The sequence below is a fragment of the Erpetoichthys calabaricus genome, chromosome 3, assembly GCF_900747795.2.
Source record: "Erpetoichthys calabaricus chromosome 3, fErpCal1.3, whole genome shotgun sequence".
Taxonomy (NCBI): Eukaryota; Metazoa; Chordata; class Cladistia; order Polypteriformes; family Polypteridae; genus Erpetoichthys; species Erpetoichthys calabaricus.
The window spans coordinates 15135067-15153870 of NC_041396.2; the positions used below are offsets into that span (position 1 = coordinate 15135067).

The 18804-nt window shown below is 43.7% G+C and overlaps 2 protein-coding genes across 3 annotated transcripts in view; both read left to right on the plus strand.

Annotated features, from left to right (window-relative positions):
* The window catches only part of clic5a (chloride intracellular channel 5a), a 1193419-nt gene that overhangs the window by 895901 nt on the left and 278714 nt on the right, over positions 1-18804 (plus strand). The gene's annotated exons all lie outside the window — the stretch shown is intronic.
* The window catches only part of LOC114647659 (opsin-5-like), a 46521-nt gene continuing 38983 nt past the window's right edge, over positions 11267-18804 (plus strand). Inside the window, exon 1 of the mRNA XM_028796265.1 lies at positions 11267-11630. Coding sequence (XP_028652098.1) covers positions 11267-11630 — 364 coding nt within the window. The remainder of the gene's footprint in view (positions 11631-18804) is intronic.

The window sequence follows — 18804 nt, forward strand, 5'->3', positions numbered from 1 at the left end:
CCATCGGAGAGCCAAAAGTGGTCAGGTGTGTTGGGGATCAGAACTGGTGTGTAGTGGTGCTACACGATTAACGTCGTCTTAAATGTATTATGTGCTGAGTCACGTCTTTCGTAGCGTTGTCCTTTTTACATGGTCTGTGTAAATATTGTCCCCTGGACACAAAGAACGGTGAGACTGTTTTTTTATCTCTTGGGGAGAGGAGCAAGCGATCATTTTCATCCGAGTATAATTGCCGTAGGACACTTTTCCAGCTGAACGAGGTTCACAGTCACTATTCATCATCCATTTTTTCTTCTGGACTTTTATGGGCATTTTGTGTTTCCATGTGTCTTATTTGTTTTCATGTACAGTGTGAGGTCAATGAAGGGTTTGTGTTGTATATGAGAAAGAATATTTAGAATTAAGGTGCGTCAGTCTTTCCAAATAATAAACGTATGATGCTAATAGAACTATAAGAAGCGTGACACTTATGTATTGAACATGGATGTGCTAAAGCTAACTGAACAAATGTAATCTAATGCAGATACTAAAGCTATAAGAATGTAATTTCTTTATAACTAATGTAATGTACTGAACTAACCTTTATGTAACCCCTAATATTTTATGAGCAATGTGTGTGAAAAAAAAAAGTATAAGGAAGTGAGCATTGTCTAAAACCGCTGAGTTGCATACACCCTATAACCGTTAGGACAAAACTCGCTATAACTGGTCTTATGTATGTGCAAGTTAGCAGAAGTGTATTTCGTAAAATTGTGAAAATACTGACCACGATTTATCTGTAAAAAGCACTGTGTGCTCCTGCATGCTGCAATCCAGGGTGTGACCCCAAGCTATAACGATCTATGTATGACCTCAAAATGAACTGCCGCGTTTCTTTTTTTTCTTCTTGTCAACGAACTTGAGTATTAAAGGAAGTCTCGGCTTCCTACTAGCAGGCTAACGGGTTGTAGCAATGGAACGTGACAGGGTCTGCAGCCTGCCTCCTCTCGCCAAGAATAAAGAAATTGCTTTTTATTTTGAATTGGTGTTTTTGTCTCCTGTTGTTTTTCCGACTTCAGCGTCCACATATATATGCTTATTTTTTATATTCTGCTGGTCACTTTTGGGGTGTTAGTGTGATGTGGAAGCTTTGGTAGATAGATAGATAGATAGATAGATAGATAGATAGATAGATAGATAGATAGATAGATAGATAGATAGATAGATAGATAGATAGATAGATAGATAGATAGATAGATAGATAGATAGATAGATAGATAGATAGATAGATACTTTATTAATCCCAATGGGAAATTCACATTATCCAGCAGCAGCATACTGATACAATAAATAATATTAAATTAAAGATTGATAATAATAATAATGCAGGTGAAAAACAGACAATAACTTTGTATAATGTTAAATGTTATCGTTTATCCCGGGTGGAATTGAAGAGTCGCATAGTTTGGGGGAGGAATGATCTTCTCAATCTGTCAGTGGAGCAGGACGGTGACAGCAGTCTGTCGCTGAAGCTGCTCCTCTGTCTGGAGATGACACTGTGCAGTGGATTCTCCATAATTGATAGGAGTCTGCTCAGCGCCCTTCGCTCTGCCACAGATGTTAAACTGTCCAGCTCCATGCCTACAATAGAGCCTGCCTTCCTCACCAATTTGTCCAGGCGTGAGGCGTCCCTCTTCTTTATGCTACCTCCCCAGCACACCACCGCATAGAAGAGGTCGCTCGCCACAACTGTCTGATAGAACATCTGCAGCATCTTATTGCAGATGTTAAAGGACGCCAGCCTTCTAAGGAAGTATAGTCGGCTCTGTCCTCTCTTGCACAGCGCATCAGTATTGGCAGTCCAGTCCAATTTATCATCCAGCTGCACTCCCAGGTATTTATAGGTCTGTACCCTCTGCACACAGTCACCTTTGATGATCACGGGTTCTATGATGGGTCTGGGCCTCCTGAAATCCACCACCAGCTCCTTGGTTTTGCTGGTGTTCAGTTGTAGGTGGTTTGAGTCGCACCATTTAACAAAGTCCTTGATGAGGTTCCTATACTCCTCCTCCAGCCCACTCCTAACACAGCCCACGATAGCAGTGTCATCAGCGAACTTTTGCACGTGGCAGGACTCCGAGTTGTATTGGAAGTCCGATGTATATAGGCTGAACAGGACCGGAGAAAGTACAGTCCCTTGTGGCGCTCCTGTGTTGCTGACCACAATGTCAGACCTGCAGTTCCCAAGATGCACATACTGAGGTCTGTCTGTAAGATAGTCCACGATCCATGCCACCAGGTATGAATCTACTCCCATCTCTGTCAGCTTGTCCCTAAGGAGCAGAGGTTGGATGGTGTTGAAGGTGCTAGAGAAGTCTAGAAACATTATTCTTACTGCACCACTGCCTCTGTCCAAGTGGGAGAGGGATCGATGTAGCATATGGTGGCGAGTGAATTATATATCATTCTGTTGTTTTGCTTCTTATCACTATTATTATTTGTACGCATTACTAATTTTACAAACTGTTTGCTTTATGATTAAGTAACCTTTCGATTGGGGAAGTTTATTTGGAAGAAGTATGACTTGTCGGGTCTGACATTCCTCAGCTTGCCAGGCCACGGGTCTTGGTGGTGTAGCTGTCGTTCCGGGCGAGAGGGTTGGCTATTACAATGTCACCCACTGCATGGCAGCACTCGGGTCCCAATTTGAGGGGGCTGTATCCAGCACTGGGCGTTAGCTCTCTTGTTGGAATAAGTTCTTTTGTAATTGCGGAATGTTACATTACCTGAAACTATCTTAATACATAACTCGCCAGTCTCCTCACTCACTCACTCACTCACTCACGTCCATCCGAAGCCGAATGCGCAGTCGCCTTCTGCTCAGCTGCCCAAAAACCTTACGAGACCAGCAGGCGGCGGATTTACGGCCGCGAAAATTCAAAGAGAAAGGTGACTTCGATTAAAGCTCTAGAGGCCTGAAAGGCGATTTCGACTACAGCTCGAGGCCTAATTATGCATTCATTCAATACACCTATATCAGGTTTGTGGTGCGGAATGCGCAGTCGCCTTCTGCGCAGCTGCCTGAAAAACCTTACGAGACCGACATCGCGGCAGGCAGCAGATTTACGGCTGCGAAAATTTAAAGAGAAAGGCGACATCGATTAAAGCTCTAGAAGCCTGAAAGGCGATTTCGACTACAGCTCGAGGCCTAATTACGCATTTCATTCAATACACCTATATCAGGTTTGTGGTGCTTATACTTATTATATATTATACTACTCCACTCGTGCCCGTTTCATCTTATGTTGTCAAAACGGGCTCTTTGTCTAGTATAGATATAATATAAAAAGACGATAGTGATACGGTGGTAAGAAATTACATAGGAGAAAGAACTTAGCTTTCTTTAATGACAGCTTACGCTGCATAACAGATGAAGGAAGCCAATGGAAAGACCTTCGAGTAGTGGGAACCCGATATGTAGAGTCTGCCATTTTCGTTGCTGCGCTGGAAGGATTTTCAGGATCGGATGACGTTATCTGCCATCCGTCCGTCGGCTTCAAAGGTGTGCCGGGCAATGTTCCAAGGCTTTATACTATTTCTTCACATGCAGGCCCCCACTTAGGTAAATCATGCCATCCCAAACAAGGTTAAGAGGATACAGTTTCATGCTGAGTTTGACACACAGAAATAGTATACAATGGTCATCAGTCTGACTGCCAATTTCGCAGTTGTCCTTAACTTGTCTTGTCTTAAAATGCTTGCCTACCATTTATAAAAGATGAGCCCCTGTGAGTAGAAAGAAAAGTAGATTTATAAAATACTAGCTGATTACCCAGTGGCTTTGCTCACTGAGTATAAGGGAAAAAAACTAAAATGTAGTATTTATAAAATACAGTGCATCCAGAAAGTATTCACAGCGCATCACTTTTTCCACATTTTGTTATGTTACAGCCTTATTCCAAAATGGATTAAATTCATTTTTTTCCTCAGAATTCTACACAGAACACCCCATAATGACAACGTGAAAAAAGTTTACTTGAGATTTTTGCAAATTTATTAAAATAAAAAAACGAGAAATCCCGTGTACATAAGTATTCACAGCCTTTGCTCAATACTTTGTCGATGCCCCTTTGGCAGCAATTACAGCCTCAAGTCTTTTTGAATATGATGCCACAAGCTTGGCACACCTATCCTTGGCCAGTTTCGCCCATTCCTCTTTGCAGCACCTCTCAAGCTCCATCAGGTTGGATGCAAAGCGTCGGTGCACAGCCATTTTAAGATCTCTCCAGAGATGTTCAATCAGATTCAAGTCTGGGCTCTGGCTGGGCCACTCAAGGACATCCACAGAGTTGTCCTGAAGCCACTCCTTTGATATCTTGGCTGTGTGCTTAGGGTCGTTGTCCTGCTGAAAGATGAACCGTCGCCCCAGTCTGAGGTCAGGTTTTCATCCAGGATGTCTCTGTACATTGCTGCAGTCATCTTTCCCTTTATCCTGACTAGTCTCCCAGTTCCCCACAGCATGATGCTGCCACCACCATGCTTCACTGTAGGGATGGTATTGGCCTGGTGATGAGCGGTGCCTGTGGTTTCCTCCAAACATGACGCCTGGCATTCACACCAAAGAGTTCAATCTTTGTCTCATCAGACCAGAGAATTTTCTTTCTCATGGTCTGAGAGTCCTTCAGGTGCCTTTTGTCAAACTCCAGGCGGACTGCCATGTGCCTTTTACTAAGGAGTGGCTTCCGTCTGGCCACTCTACCATACAGGCCTGATTGGTGGATTGCTGCAGAGATGGTTGTCCTTCTGGAAGGTTCTCCTCTCTCCACTGAGGACCTCTGGAGCTCTGACAGAGTGACCATTGGGTTCTTGGTCATCTCCCTGACCTTCTCCCCCGATCGCTCAGTTTAGATGGCCGGCCAGCTCTAGGAAGAGTCCTGGTGGTTTTGAACTTCTTCCACTTACGGATGATGGAGGCCACTGTGCTCATTGGGACCTTCAAAGCAGCAGAAATTTTTCTGTAACCTTCCCCAGATTTGTGCCTCGAGACAATCCTGTCTCGGAGGTCTACAGACAATTTCTTTGACTTCATGCTTGGTTTGTGCTCTGACATGAACTGTCAACTGTGGGACCTTCTATAGACAGGTGTGTGCCTTTCCAAATCATGTCCAGTCAACTGAATTTACCACAGGTGGACTCCAATGAAGCTGCAGAAACATCTCAAGGATGATCAGGGAAACAGGATGCACCTGAGCTCAATTTGGAGCTTCATGGCAAAGGCTGTGAATACTTATGTACATGTGCTTTCTCAATTTTTTTATTTTTAATAAATTTGCAAAAACCTCAAGTAAACTTTTTTCACGTTGTCATTATGGGGTGTTGTGTGCAGAATTCTGAGGAAAAAAATGAATTTAATCCATTTTGGAATAAGGCTGTAACATAACAAAATGTGGAAAAAGTGATGTGCTGTGAATACTCTCCGGATGCACTGTATATATCTATGCAAGAACATCTTGCTGCAGATGGTGTATCGGTACATCGTTTTACAATTCAGTACATCTGTATGGCAGGGTGATGAGAAAGAAGCCCTTTCTGCACTCACGCCACAAACAGAGTCGCTTGTTGTATGCCAATGCTCATTTAGACAAGCCAGATTCATTTTGGAGCAAAGTGCTTTGGACTGATGAAACAAAAATGGAGTTATTTGGTCAGAACAAAAAGCACTTTGCATGGCGGAAGAAGAACACTGCATTCCAAGAAAAACACCGGCTACCTACTGTCAAATTTGGTGGAGGTTCCATCATGCTGTGGGGCTGTGTGGCTAGTTCAGGGACTGGGGACCTTGTTAAAGTCGAGAGTCTGATGAATTCAACCCAATATCAACAAATTCTTCAGGATAATGTTCAAGCATCAGTCACAAAGTTGAACTTACGCAGGGGTTGGATATTCCAACAAGACAATGACCCAAAGCACAGTTGGAAATCTACAAAGGCATTCATGCAGAGGGAGAAGTACAATGTCCTGGAATGGCCGTCACAGTTTCCTGACTTGAATGTCATTGAAAATCTATGGGATGATTTGAAGCAGGCTGTCCATCAAATTGAACTGAACTGGAGAGATTTTGTATGAAGAATGGTCAACAATACCTCCATCCAGAATCAGACACTCATCAAAGGCTACAGGAGGACAGCGTCTAGAGGCTGTTAGATTAGCAAAAGGAGGCTAAACTAAGTATTGATGTCATATCTCTGTTGGGTGCCCACATTTATGCACCTGTCTAATTTTGTTATGATGCATATTGCATATTTTCTGTTAATCCAATAAACTTAATGTCACTGCTGAAATCCTACTGTGTCCATAAGGCATGTCAGATATTAAAAGGAAGTTCAGCCAATGAGAAACAAAAATCCAAAGAATGTGAATATGACTTTATTGTGTATTTGGTGTATTTGGTATGTGGAATACAAACCACAGAATCCAGACAACAAGCTTTCTCAAACATGAGGAGAACATGCAAACAAAGGCCACACAGACAAGGGCAGGGTTTAGAACCAGGATGCCGGATCCATGAAGTTGCAGTGCTAACCTCTTGCTGTCCACCTCCACATTTCAACGGACACCTTTTGCAGACCGCAGCTGTAAGCTATCTTGAGATGACGTACACTCTTAAAAAGACACAGACATTCTAAACCTGCCATTATTCAGTATTATACCATCTATTAATATTTTTGTTGAAGAAATGATTGAAATTTTCCTTGTTTTTCTATTCAAGTAGATCACCTTCTTCTGTAGGCACCATCTGCATGAAGATCTATCTGCTTGTCTGTTCAGATACGTTGACAAAGTCATCATTTTCCATGGGGTGTATGTACTTTTCCAGGACTGTATTCCTTAACATTGATTGTAGTACGACTGGCATATGGTCATCAGAAAAGGTGCCGACTTCATTGATTGAACTGCCCATTTCTTTCCGCAGAAAGCACAGTTTACTAAATTCGCTTTCATGCACATGTCAGGCAGGGTCTGTAATTATAGATATTATGGGGGGAGTGGGAGGGGGGGGGCGGAATGTACTGGTAGGCAGTGCATGCTAAGAAACAGAAAGCGGACATGCAGGAGGTCCTACTCACGCCGCGTCTGAATTGTTTAAAAGCACAGTGACAGAGTCAGCTCAAGGAGAACATCCCCGGGCTCCTTATTCGGAAACTGAGCGACTGGCAGTGAACTGCTCAATGTGGTGCGTAACCTGAAAAAGACGCACAATCTCCTGGAAACTGTCATTAGCCATTTGTTGCGTCTCTCTGTTGGAGCCTCGTCTACAACTCAAGGCAATGGAGAAGTACGTGTCCAAATTGTCTGCTGCCATGGACTATGCAGCTGGCATTTTTCTGCTGCTTGTAGGTAAGGATCTAAAGAAGTTTTCTCTTTTATTTCTTATTATTATGTGAAATCTGCACTTGTTTTTCCAAAGTGCCAGGTGTAATCATGGAGCTTAGAGGCTTTGGGGACTTGCTAAATAAGGTGCTGGGGAAAAAAAAATGTGAACGAGATGTGGAACATGTAAGTTCTCCATTCAGAGCGGGCCTCAAGCTCACTGACCCCAAAATGCAGGCAGTTCACTGAATTGGTCAGATCTGTAGGGCACCGGGGAGGCATGGTGGCGCAGTGGTAGAGCTGCTGCCTTGCAGTTAGGAGACCTGGGTTCGCTTCCTGGGTCCTCCCTGCATGGAGTTTGCATGTTCTCCCCGTGTCTGCATGGGTTTCCTCCCACAGTCCAAAGACATGCAGTTTAGGTGCAATGGTGATCCTAAGTTGTCCCGGGTGTGTGTGCCCTGCTTTAGGTTGGTGCCCTGTCCTGGATTTGTTCCTGCCTTTCGCCCTGTGTTGGCTGGGATTGGCTCCAGCAGACCCCTGTGTTTGGATTCAGCGGGTTGGAAAATGGATGGATGGATACTGTATACATTTTATACCGTTGTGTGATCTACATATTATTATTATGGTTATTATTATGTCATTTTGAAATTCCTAAAGCTAGCCCAGTCAGCTTGGTGTGAACTGATTTTTTTTCCCTAGACTGGGAAAGAACAATGCTTTTTTTCCCAATAAGGGTTTCTAATGAGGTTTTAATTTTGTACATTTTTTTTTTCAAAGTTCTTTATACTTGTAATGATTAACCACTTTAAATTTGATCCTGATATTGGAGGTGCCATGCAAAATAGAGGCTGGTTGGCTGTGCCATCCTAACAATTATAATGGAAGGATAAGTGTCTGTATGTCTGTCTGTCTGCGGTGGGTTGACACCCTGCCCGGGATTGGTTCCTGCCTTGTGCCCTGTGTTGGCTGGGATTGGCTCCAGCAGACCCCCGTGACCCTGTGTTCGGGTTCAGCGGGTTGGGAAATGGATGGATGGATGGATGTCTGTCTGTCTGTGTATCCATCCAGTTTCTAAGTCATTCCAAAAGATGATGTATCACAAACATTTTCAGTAATAAAATGCACTGCAGTTGTCATTCCAACAGTTGTCACATCACAAACATTACCACTACCTTCACAAACCCCATACCAAATGGCATATAACAGAGACATATGCATTTTACGGTGGACTGCAAACGTTAATGAGGAGGTCTGCCTTGATTACTTAGATTTCAACCCATCTTAGGCAAGTAGCACAACTAGAACATACAGTATTATATATAATTGTAATGTAACTTTAATATACCTTTGGATGGTACTCGCCATGAAAAGACCTTCTATAAAAAGTGTGAATGTCTTCCACTTGAATGAGGAGTAACCTATCTGATTCACCATATACTATATATTGTGTTTATGCATTTTAAAGATCCACTGATCTTTTGGTGAGAACTATTAAGCCCTGTATGTCTGATTATTTTTAACTAGCCGACGCCCGCGGTAGCATACGGCGGTGTAAGAATAGGAACGGAAAACGGTCAGAAAGGAATTCAGAAATCAAGAAGAAATAAATACTTCTTGAAAGATGCAGTTGTGCATGTAGAATTTCTGGCCAAGCAGGATTACATGTGAAGTCATAAATAAATCAAGCTTTCTGAATTTACATACTATGGCCATGGCATCCTGATAGTTTGGTTGCATGTATCTTGGACTTCCTGTAAATGTGGACGGTAATATGATCATTTTGCCTACACGTATGTTGTTATTTTCAGCATTTGCTTGCAGTGCGTCTAATAGTTCCACGCGCAGATCTTGTTGACGTAATCTGAGATAGTTGAGACGCGCGCCCTCTGTTTTAACATACGCATCTACGACGTACTGTTGGAATAGTTTGCAGCTGGAGTGCAAAATACTAAATGTATTCCTCATTGCTAATCTGTACACGTAAAATTGGCATTGAGTAAGCCTTATTTGCTTGGCGGTTCTTTTATCGGGAACATGTTGTAAATCTTTGTGCCAGCCAATGTCTCCGTAAGGGAATAAAAGTGAGTAAACCATAGGATCGCAATTCATATTGAGCGTGGAAATCTGTTTACAGGAGTTGCCTATGGGATAGATGCAAAAGTCCCTTTCGGCAGGCGTATTGCCATCTTCTCCGATGAAAATCGCTGCAACATCGGTGTGACATGTCGGGGGCATTGTATCGTCGTAAATCCTGCCTAGGGGTTTCCTTGAAAACCATTCGTACAGATGCTGTTGGATTGGACTGAGCGATTTCATACATGTGTTTGTATGTTTTAGTGAAGGGGTTGATGGTTCTGAGCATGGAATCTAGCTGGAGAAGTACATTTTCGCTGCATGCAGAGTTTGCTTTATTTTGTAAGTGTACTTCAGTGGCTTGTGCTGTGTCAAAAACATACAACTGTCCATATCCTGGAGAGGTAGAAGTGTTAGCGTATAGTGGAGAGATTTGGTGATAAATTTGCCCGTGTATTTTAAAACAGTATGGTCCGTGGCCAGCAGGTTGAGTTTTCTGTGCACCCATGGAAGCAAACGCTAGAGAAGAGTTGTATTCTCGAATGTGTTCACGATCATTTTTAGCTTCTGATGTTTGCTGCGTAAGAAGCTGTTGTAAAGACACAAGCGGATCCTGCAAAGGTGGTAAAGCTACTTTACTGTTGTGGCAGCACCTTGAGTACTTGTTGGATGGATTGCGCTCAGCAGGCCAGTATAGTGCATGACATGGAAGAGGACGAATAGGAATCAAGAAATGCCGTGTCGGCTGTGTGTGGGCAGGACCAGTTTTGAAGTGTGTCACAGGTGGCTGGGTGTGGTCGGCATTCAGCTGCCTATAAAAGGGTCTGCCTCCCGACAATCAAGGCTGGAGTCCGGTGAGGAGGTGGACGAGGTCGGAGAAGGAGGTAGGCGAAGAGAGGCCCTGTGTGTGGAAAAGAGACGGCTAGTGAAGAAGCTGAGATTGTGAGAGACTGTGGGGGGTGTTTGGTGGTGGTGCACATAGTGACTTTGTACATAATAGTTGTGAATAAACGTGTGGCGATGGCTATGTACGTGTTCTCCTGTCTGTGTCCGGGCTGTACCCTTTCACAGTGGCATAGTCGGCAGGATGCTGCACCTGGCTCAGGGTGCAGACCTGCATTGTGGAAAAAGTGTGTGGAAGGCCTGGCACAGCAGGAAAGCTCACCCACGTACCGCAGGGGTGGCGTGCACCGAACCCCGCAGGGAAATGTAGAGTCGCAGACCATTTGCGGTCCGCCGCTGGACTTTATGTTTCAGGGACGACTCAAAGACGCAGTGGCAGCAGGAGGAGTTGCCGAGAAGGAAGGGCTGCAGCTTCGACAGCCGCAGCAGCCGCGGAGCTGCCCGGAATCTCGTCTCCCTGTGAGAGAGGATGACGAGATGGCCGCCGACCAAAAGTCCCTCCTCATGACAGGCACGGGATTGGACAGCGTGTCTTGTTTTCTCGCCAATGATTTGTCGGAGGCAGGAGCAGGGAATGTCCGTCTCGTGCCTTGAAGAAACCCGAGTGGGCCGCAGGGAAGGGCCCATAGAGAGCAGTCAGCGAGTGACGCTGCTCAAAACGTAAGCTCACCGCCGGCTGCTTCTCTCTCCTTGGCAGCGGTTTTGCAGGAGCTGCAGGAAGGCCTGCGGCTTGTGCTATCGCTGCCAGCCGAGAGATGTGTCCTCTGGGCGGAGACGCAGGAGTCAGGAGGGATGGCAGTAGCGTGCGATCAGGAGCCGCACGCGAAGGAGGATCGGCGCGCTGCAGGAGCTTCTGACCGGAGAGGCACAGCGGGGAAGGTAAGCGAAACCGACCCCGTGAAGCTCCGGACACCAGCGGCGCTGGGTCTGCCCTCTTGCAATGGGCAGATTCGAACCGTCACGGCGTCCCAAAATAAAAGAAGGAAGCGACTTGAGGAAGCTTGAGTGCAGCTGGGTGCACGCGTCCCTCGAAGGGCCGTCCTCTGCGGAGGCAGAGGATTTACCCATTGGCTGGGAGGAGACGAGCACGTGTGTTCCCGCTGGTGGTCCCGGGGCGAGGACCGCGGACTTGTCGGGCTGGGAAGCCGAAAAAGGGAGCATCGGGGTGCCGATCGGGGGCCGAGAGCATTGCCCCAACAGAGGACGAGCCGAGGAGCTGCGTCAGGGCAACGTCTCCGCCATTGTTTTTCTTTTGAGATTACAGGATCGGGCCTTAGGCTATGGAGTGTCGGCTTGCCGCCGAGGTAGGCCAGTCCTCTCAGATCGGTCCGCTGGCCCTTGGAGGTCTCAGCTAGTGGGGGAGTACTGTCACAGGTGGCTGGGTGTGGTCGGCATTCAGCTGCCTATAAAAGGGTCCGCCTCCCGACAATCAAGGCTAGAGTCCGGTGAGGAGGTGGACGAGGTCGGAGAAGGAGGTGGGCGAAGAGAGGCCCTGTGTGTGGAAGAGAGATGGCTAGTGAAGAAGCCGGGATTGTGAGAGACCCTGGGGAGGTGTTTGGTGGCGGTGCACATAGTGACTTTGTATATAATAGTTGTGAATAAACGTGTGGTGATGGCTATGAATGTGTCCTCCTGTCTGTGTCCGGGCTGTACCCTTTCACAAGTGGAAGCAGGACGAACCAGAAGAGAAATATAAGATGTAAGAGATTACATACTGTTGACCATTTCTTTACAAGTAAGGCCACAACAATAAGTGAATCCTTACTAGAGTAAATTAGCTCAAGATGGATGGATTCTAGCATTGTAACACTCTACTGGTGAACCACATGCACCTCCAGTCATCTTTGTCATTCATTCATTCTGTGTCCCACACTGGACGCTCAGCAGATGGCGCTGCTTTTCTTTTTCTTCCTACTATGGTGATCCTTGTCCCTTCATCAGCCTCTTTGATTTGCTTTGACGTTCAGCAGATGTCGTATTTTTCTTTCCACCACGCCAGTTTAGTTTTATGGATTGGATTGGATTTACTTTATTATCATTCAAACCTTACAACAAGGAGTGTGTTTCTCCAGGCTCAATGTACGAACCACAAGCACAAAGACAAGTGCACATTAAACAACAACACAGAGGCACAATAGGCATCATAAACAGACAGAATATACACACACTGGCCACTTTATTAGGTACAACTTGCTAGTTCTTCATGGCGTTGATTCAACAAGGTGCTGGAAACATTCCTCACGTGATTTTGGTCAAATATTGACATGACAGGATCACGCAGTTGCTACAGATTTGTCAGTCATGATGCGAATCTCCTGTTCCACCGCATCCCAAAGGTGCTCTACTGGATTGAGATCTGGGGCCTCATGTATAACGCCGTGCGTAGAACTCACACTATAACATGGCGTAAGCACAAAAGCGGGATTGTGCGTACGCACAGAAAAATCCAGATGCAGGAATCTGTGCGCACGCATACTTTCACGTTCTTCTACTACATAAATCCCGATTTGCGTGAAAAGTAACGCACGTGCACGCGCCTTCTGTCCCGCCCCAACTCCTCCCAGAATTACGCCTCTTTGAATATGCAAATCAATATAACTAGCCTTCTGTGAAAAGACAATGGGAAAAGCATGGGAGAAAATATAAGAATTTCAGCGAATACCAAGTGGAGGCAAAGGAAAAACGTACTATTTGTTGGTTTAAACAGTGATATAATCAACAAAAGGAAGCTGATCGAGTGACAGAGTGTCGGAGAAACTCGAAAGCTCAAGTTCACAAAGTTGCACAGTGCCCGAAATAAAAAAGAAATCACATATCAAAGTCGCCGTGAAAAAGCGAGTCATAGCCCACCGTCTGAGTGTCATATGAAAGCTTATTAGGGTACAGACAAAAAAAAGGCACACAGTGGGGAAAAAAACACGAAATGTCAACTTTAATCTTGAAATTTCCACTTTAATCACGTAGTTTATTTTGCCATTAAAGTAGAACATCATAAACTTCATCTTAAAATCGTTTAATTTACTAGTTTCTCAAATCCTATTGTAACTAAAGTGGCATGTTAAATGCTTTGTTCTGTATTTGATCTTCTATGTACTCTGTGTGTATGAATCACTACCTGCTTTTTAAACGGGCTTTCTCTTTCTCCGACGGGACACATACTCCATTACATTCTTGATATTACAGTTCTCTGAATAATTAAAATACTGAGATGTATACGTGATATCTTTTTCATGATGATAGGAATGAAAACATGTTATTAAACATGGGAACACGGTGGCGCAGTGCTTGTTCATGTCTCACGCAAGAGGCTTGCTGGGCCATGCGCAACCTTCAGTTAAATAATTTATCACAGCAGTACTGTCTCTTTCAAACGTACTAACCTCCAATTCCTGTCCTTACTTTTCTTTCTCCAAAAACTCAATCGCCACACAATAAGCTATGTAATAGACGTGAAGCCATTTGTAAGCTTAGAACTTCGATTCTTCAAAACTTTTAAGGAACATTGAAATATCTTAGTAGTACGTGTTTAATTATTATATCCGTCTATCTTTCCAGTGTCACGTCAGCACCAGCAATAATACAGCGCAAGGCAGGAACAATTACTGAACTAGCTAGCGCTGCGGCACCGTGTCCTCACATGTTTAATTATAAACAATACAGATTATTTAAATGAAGTTAAAGTTTTATCTGTATAATATAATCAACATGTTTTGCTGCATTTCGTCTTAGAAATGAATACCGTCATCACATGTAAATACGCGCTTTATAAAGTGGCGCAGGTTGTGCAATATTATAACTGTAGTGCAAGTTTACAGTGAGGTAATTGTACTTATAAGTCCAAATATTTCTACAAGGAGCACTTGATGGACTGATTTAGTGTGTTTAGAGTTCTTGGGATGAAACTGTTTCTAAACCGGGAAGTCCGTACAGGGACTAAAGCGTTTGCTGTGGCTCAGGCAGCATCTGCTTCATTCTGTATACTGATAATTCTCTTTCCAATCAGCTGCTGCTGTGATTCCCCACTCAGATACAGTGATATAAATACTCCAAGTGGTGCAGTGAGAGTAATGTGGGAAAAGATGATCTGCTGTGGCAAACCTTAACGGGATCAGCTGAAAGAAGATGCAGTGAGAGTTACAACGCTAAAGCAGTTATGGTATTTGGAATACTATGGCTATTCCCTGGACCATTATATTGCTACAGGTTAATTACAATCAGATGCATTACACTAATAAACAATATGCAGTTAATTTCAGTGTATTTATAAAGCCGCGTCAGGAATGTGGATTTAAGAAAGAAAGGGTAACCACACAGGAACAGTAGCACTGCTTTGACACTGGGTGCCGCCAGTCTGCAAAACCGGGCGGATAAATTGCGTACGCCAAGGCATGAGTTACCGTGGAAATGTGCGTGGCTTTATGCCAAGTTTAGGTTTTATACATCGCGATTTGAGCGTGGAAAGGTTCGTACGCAACATTTCTGTGCGTACGCACCATTTATACACGAGGCCCCTGGTGATTATGGAGGCCATTTGAGTCCAGTGAACTCCATTGTCATGTTCAAGATGATTTGAGCTTTGTGACATGGTGTGTTATTCTGCTGGAAGTAGCTGTTAGAAGATGGCAGTCATAAAGAGTTGGACATGGTCAGCAATGATACTCAGGTAGGCGGTGGCATTTAAACGAAGCTCAATTAGTACAAAGAGGCCCAAAGTGTGCCAAGAAAATATCCTGCACACCATTATACCACCACCACCAGCCTGAACCGTTGATACAAGGTGGACGGACCCATGCTTTCATGTTATCGATGGCAAATTTTAACCATAAATTCCAAATGTCGCAGCAGAAATCGAGAATTATCAGAACTGGCATTTTTTTTCCAATCTTCTATTGTTTCATTTTGATGAGCATCAGTTGCCAGGAGTGGCACTGGTGTGGTTTCCTCCTGCTGTAGCCCACCTGCTTCAAGGTTCAAAATCTTGTTGCAAGGCTACATAACTTGTCAGTCGGGTTGGCCTTCTGGACTGTCCGTCACTTTATAATGTGGCTGGTGTGGTGTGGCTGTAAATAGCCCTTCAGGCACCTTTGAGGACGACCCAGTGCTGGGAGGCTCCCGCCCGGTAAATATTCACAGCTGCCAGTTGCTGGCATCATGTTACCATAACAACCAAGCGAGGAAAAGATGTTTCGGCGGAAAACTTTTTTTTTTTTAAGGGGAATGGCGGATCGAGGAAAGGGAGAGAAAAAAGGAAAGAAGAGGCTGAAGGCAAGGAGGCGACTATCGACGCTTTAAGAATCATCAGGATCTGACTTCACCCAGAACTGAAAATCTCATACTGACCTTTAAGTATTTAGACACTCTTGATATCCTTCTGCTGTGAAACATTCTGACCTGTCATTGTTTACACGTCTTAATAAAGTATCTATCTATCTATCTATCTATCTATCTATCTATCTATCTATCTATCTATCTATCTATCTATCTATCTATCTATCTATCTATCTATCTATCTATCTATCTATCTATCTATCTATCTATCTATCTATCTATCTATCTTAAACAACTATCATCATACACTGATAATTTCTGTATTATCTATATCTATTATTTATTATTTATTTATTATATTATATATCTTACACACTGCGGTGGGTTGGCACCCTGCCCGGGATTGGTTCCTGCCTTGTGCCCTGTGTTGGCTGGGATTGGCTCTAGCAGACCCCCGTGACCCTGTGTTCGGATTCAGCGGGTTGGAAAATGGATGGATGGCTGGATATCTTACACATCAATATTGCTGCTACTTCTTTGTCTTGTCTTGTTTGTGTTTTAATTTTAAATTTAAATTTTAATTCTATTTTTAATGTATTATTTGCACGTCATGTTGTTACACTGTGGACCCTGAGCTTCGCAATTTCGTCTGTATACTTGATTATTGTTGAGATGACAATAAAGTTCACTTTGACACTTTGACTTTGACACTTTGGAAATCTGAGTACTGCGGTGTTTTCCGAACAAAGATTTTTAGTAACGCAGTATTTAGTTGTATGAAATTAAATCAAATGTGAAAAACTGGCTGTGCACAAATGTGGGTCCCCTTGTCATTGTGCTGATTTGAATGCCTGTCACTGCTCAATGCTGATTACTTACAACACCAAATTGGTTGGATGAGCTCGTTACGCCTTGAACTTCATAGACAGGTGTGTCCATCATGAGATATAAAGGTATTTAAGGTGGTCAATTACAAGTTGGGCTTCCTTCTCTTTGACTCTCCTCTGAAGAGTAACAGCATGGGATCCTCAAAGCAACTCTCCAAAGATCTGAAAACAAAGATTGTTGAGTCTCCTGGTTTAGGGGAAGGCTACAAAAAGCCATCTCAGAGGTTTAAACTGTCAGTTTCAACTGTAAGGAATGGAATCAAGAAATGGAAGGCCACAGGCACAGTTGCTGTTAAACCCAGCAGGTCTGGCAGGCCAAGAAAAATACAGGAGCGGCATATGAGCAGGATTGTGAGAATGGTGACAGACAACACACAGATCACCTCCAAAGACCTGCAAGAACATCTTGCTGCAGATGGTGTATTTGTACATCATTCTACAATTCAGCGCAATTGGCACAAAGAACATCTGAATGGCAGGGTGATGAGAAAGAAGCCCTTTCTGCACTCACGCCACAAACAGAGTCGCTTGTTGTATGCAAATGCTCATTTAGACAAGCCAGATTCATTTTGGAACAAAGTGTTTTGGATTGATGAGACAAAAATTATTGTTATTGTTATTTGGCCATAACAAAAAGCGCTTTGCATGGCGGAAGAAGAACACCGCATTCCAAGAAAAACACCTGCTACCTACTGTCAAATTTGGTGGAGGTTCCATCGTGCTGTGGGGCTGTGTGGCTAGTTCAGGGACTGGGGCCCTTGTTAAAGTCGAGGGTCGGATGAATTCAACCCAATAGCAACAAATTCTTCAGGATAATGTTCAAGCATCAGTCACAAAGTTGAACTTACACAGGGGTTGGATATTCCAACAAGACAATAACCCAAAACACAGTTGGAAATCTACAAAGGCATTCATGCAGAGGGAGAAGTACAATGTTCTGGAATGGCCGTCACAGTCCCCTTACTTGAATATCATCAAAAATCTATGGGATGATTTGAAGCAGGCTGTCCATCAAATTGAACTGAACTGGAGAGATTTTGTATGAAGAATGGTCAACAATACCTCCATCCAGAATCAGACACTCATCACAGGCTATAGGAGGACAACGTCTAGAGGCTGTTATATTAGCAAAAGGAGGCTCAACTAAGTATTGATGTCATATCTCTGCTGGGGTGCCCACATTTATGCACCTGTCTAATTTTGTTATGATGCATGTTGCATATTTTCTGTTAATCCAATAAAATTAATGTCACTGCTGAAGTACTACTGTTTCTTTAAGGCATGTCAGATATTAAAAGGAAGTTGCTACTTTGAAAGCTCAGCCAATGAGAAACAAAAATCCAAAGAAATAAGAGGGGTTCCCAAACTTTTTCATATGACTGTATTTGTATTTGGAAAAATAACGTCAAATCAAATAGGCACCATTTGTGTCGACCTGCTTGTGTTTAAGCTGCACTCCTGTTACCACAAGCACGTGGTGAAGCTCTGCTTTCACTTTTAGGAAAACGTTGTACTTCATGAGGCCACTTTATATTTTCCCCCCAGAATGCAATATGTAACGTGAATTTTGACCGGCAGTATAATCGGTTAGCTCAGCTACACGCTGGTTCCACAGTCACCATTTGTGTCATTCTGTTGGAAACAGAGCGGTAATTTATATGTATACTTGCATTTATTTAATGTTTTTTAACTGGGAGGATTTTAGCATATATGGTTATACGTGTTTGTTGCTGGGTATAACTCAACTAGCAAAACACCCGCGCTTCGCAGCAGAGAAGTAGTATGCTAAAGAAGTTATGAAAAAGAAAAGGAAACATTTTAAAAATAACGTAACATGATTGTCAATGTAATTGTTGTAGGCCTATTTTAGTATTGACAGTGGATTTGATGATAGTAACGAAAAGGCAGGAGTCATCAGCAGGAAGGCCAACAATAAAAGGCTTGAAGCGGTGGAGTAAAGAAGAAGGGAGCAGTGAACACGACGAACAGCTAAGGAAAATAAGGAAGCGAGTGAGTAGGCACATGAGCGCGGGATGTCGTTATATAGGCAGGGAGCCAACCACGTGGTAGGTGCGTGGAAAAAGGAAGGGGGACCGGGGGCGGCCATTTGTGCATCTCTGCCATGAAATAAATCCTCTGTTAACAGAAATAAGGAACGAAACCGCCAAAAGGAGAGGTCAGTTCTGAAAGTTCTTTACAGCACAATGATGAGAACCGCCCAAAAAAAAGACGTTATTTTCGAAAGTTGATTACAGGGCACGGCACAAAATGAAACATACTTAATGTTTGTAAGTACAGTGTAAAGGATGAGCATGGGAAATTT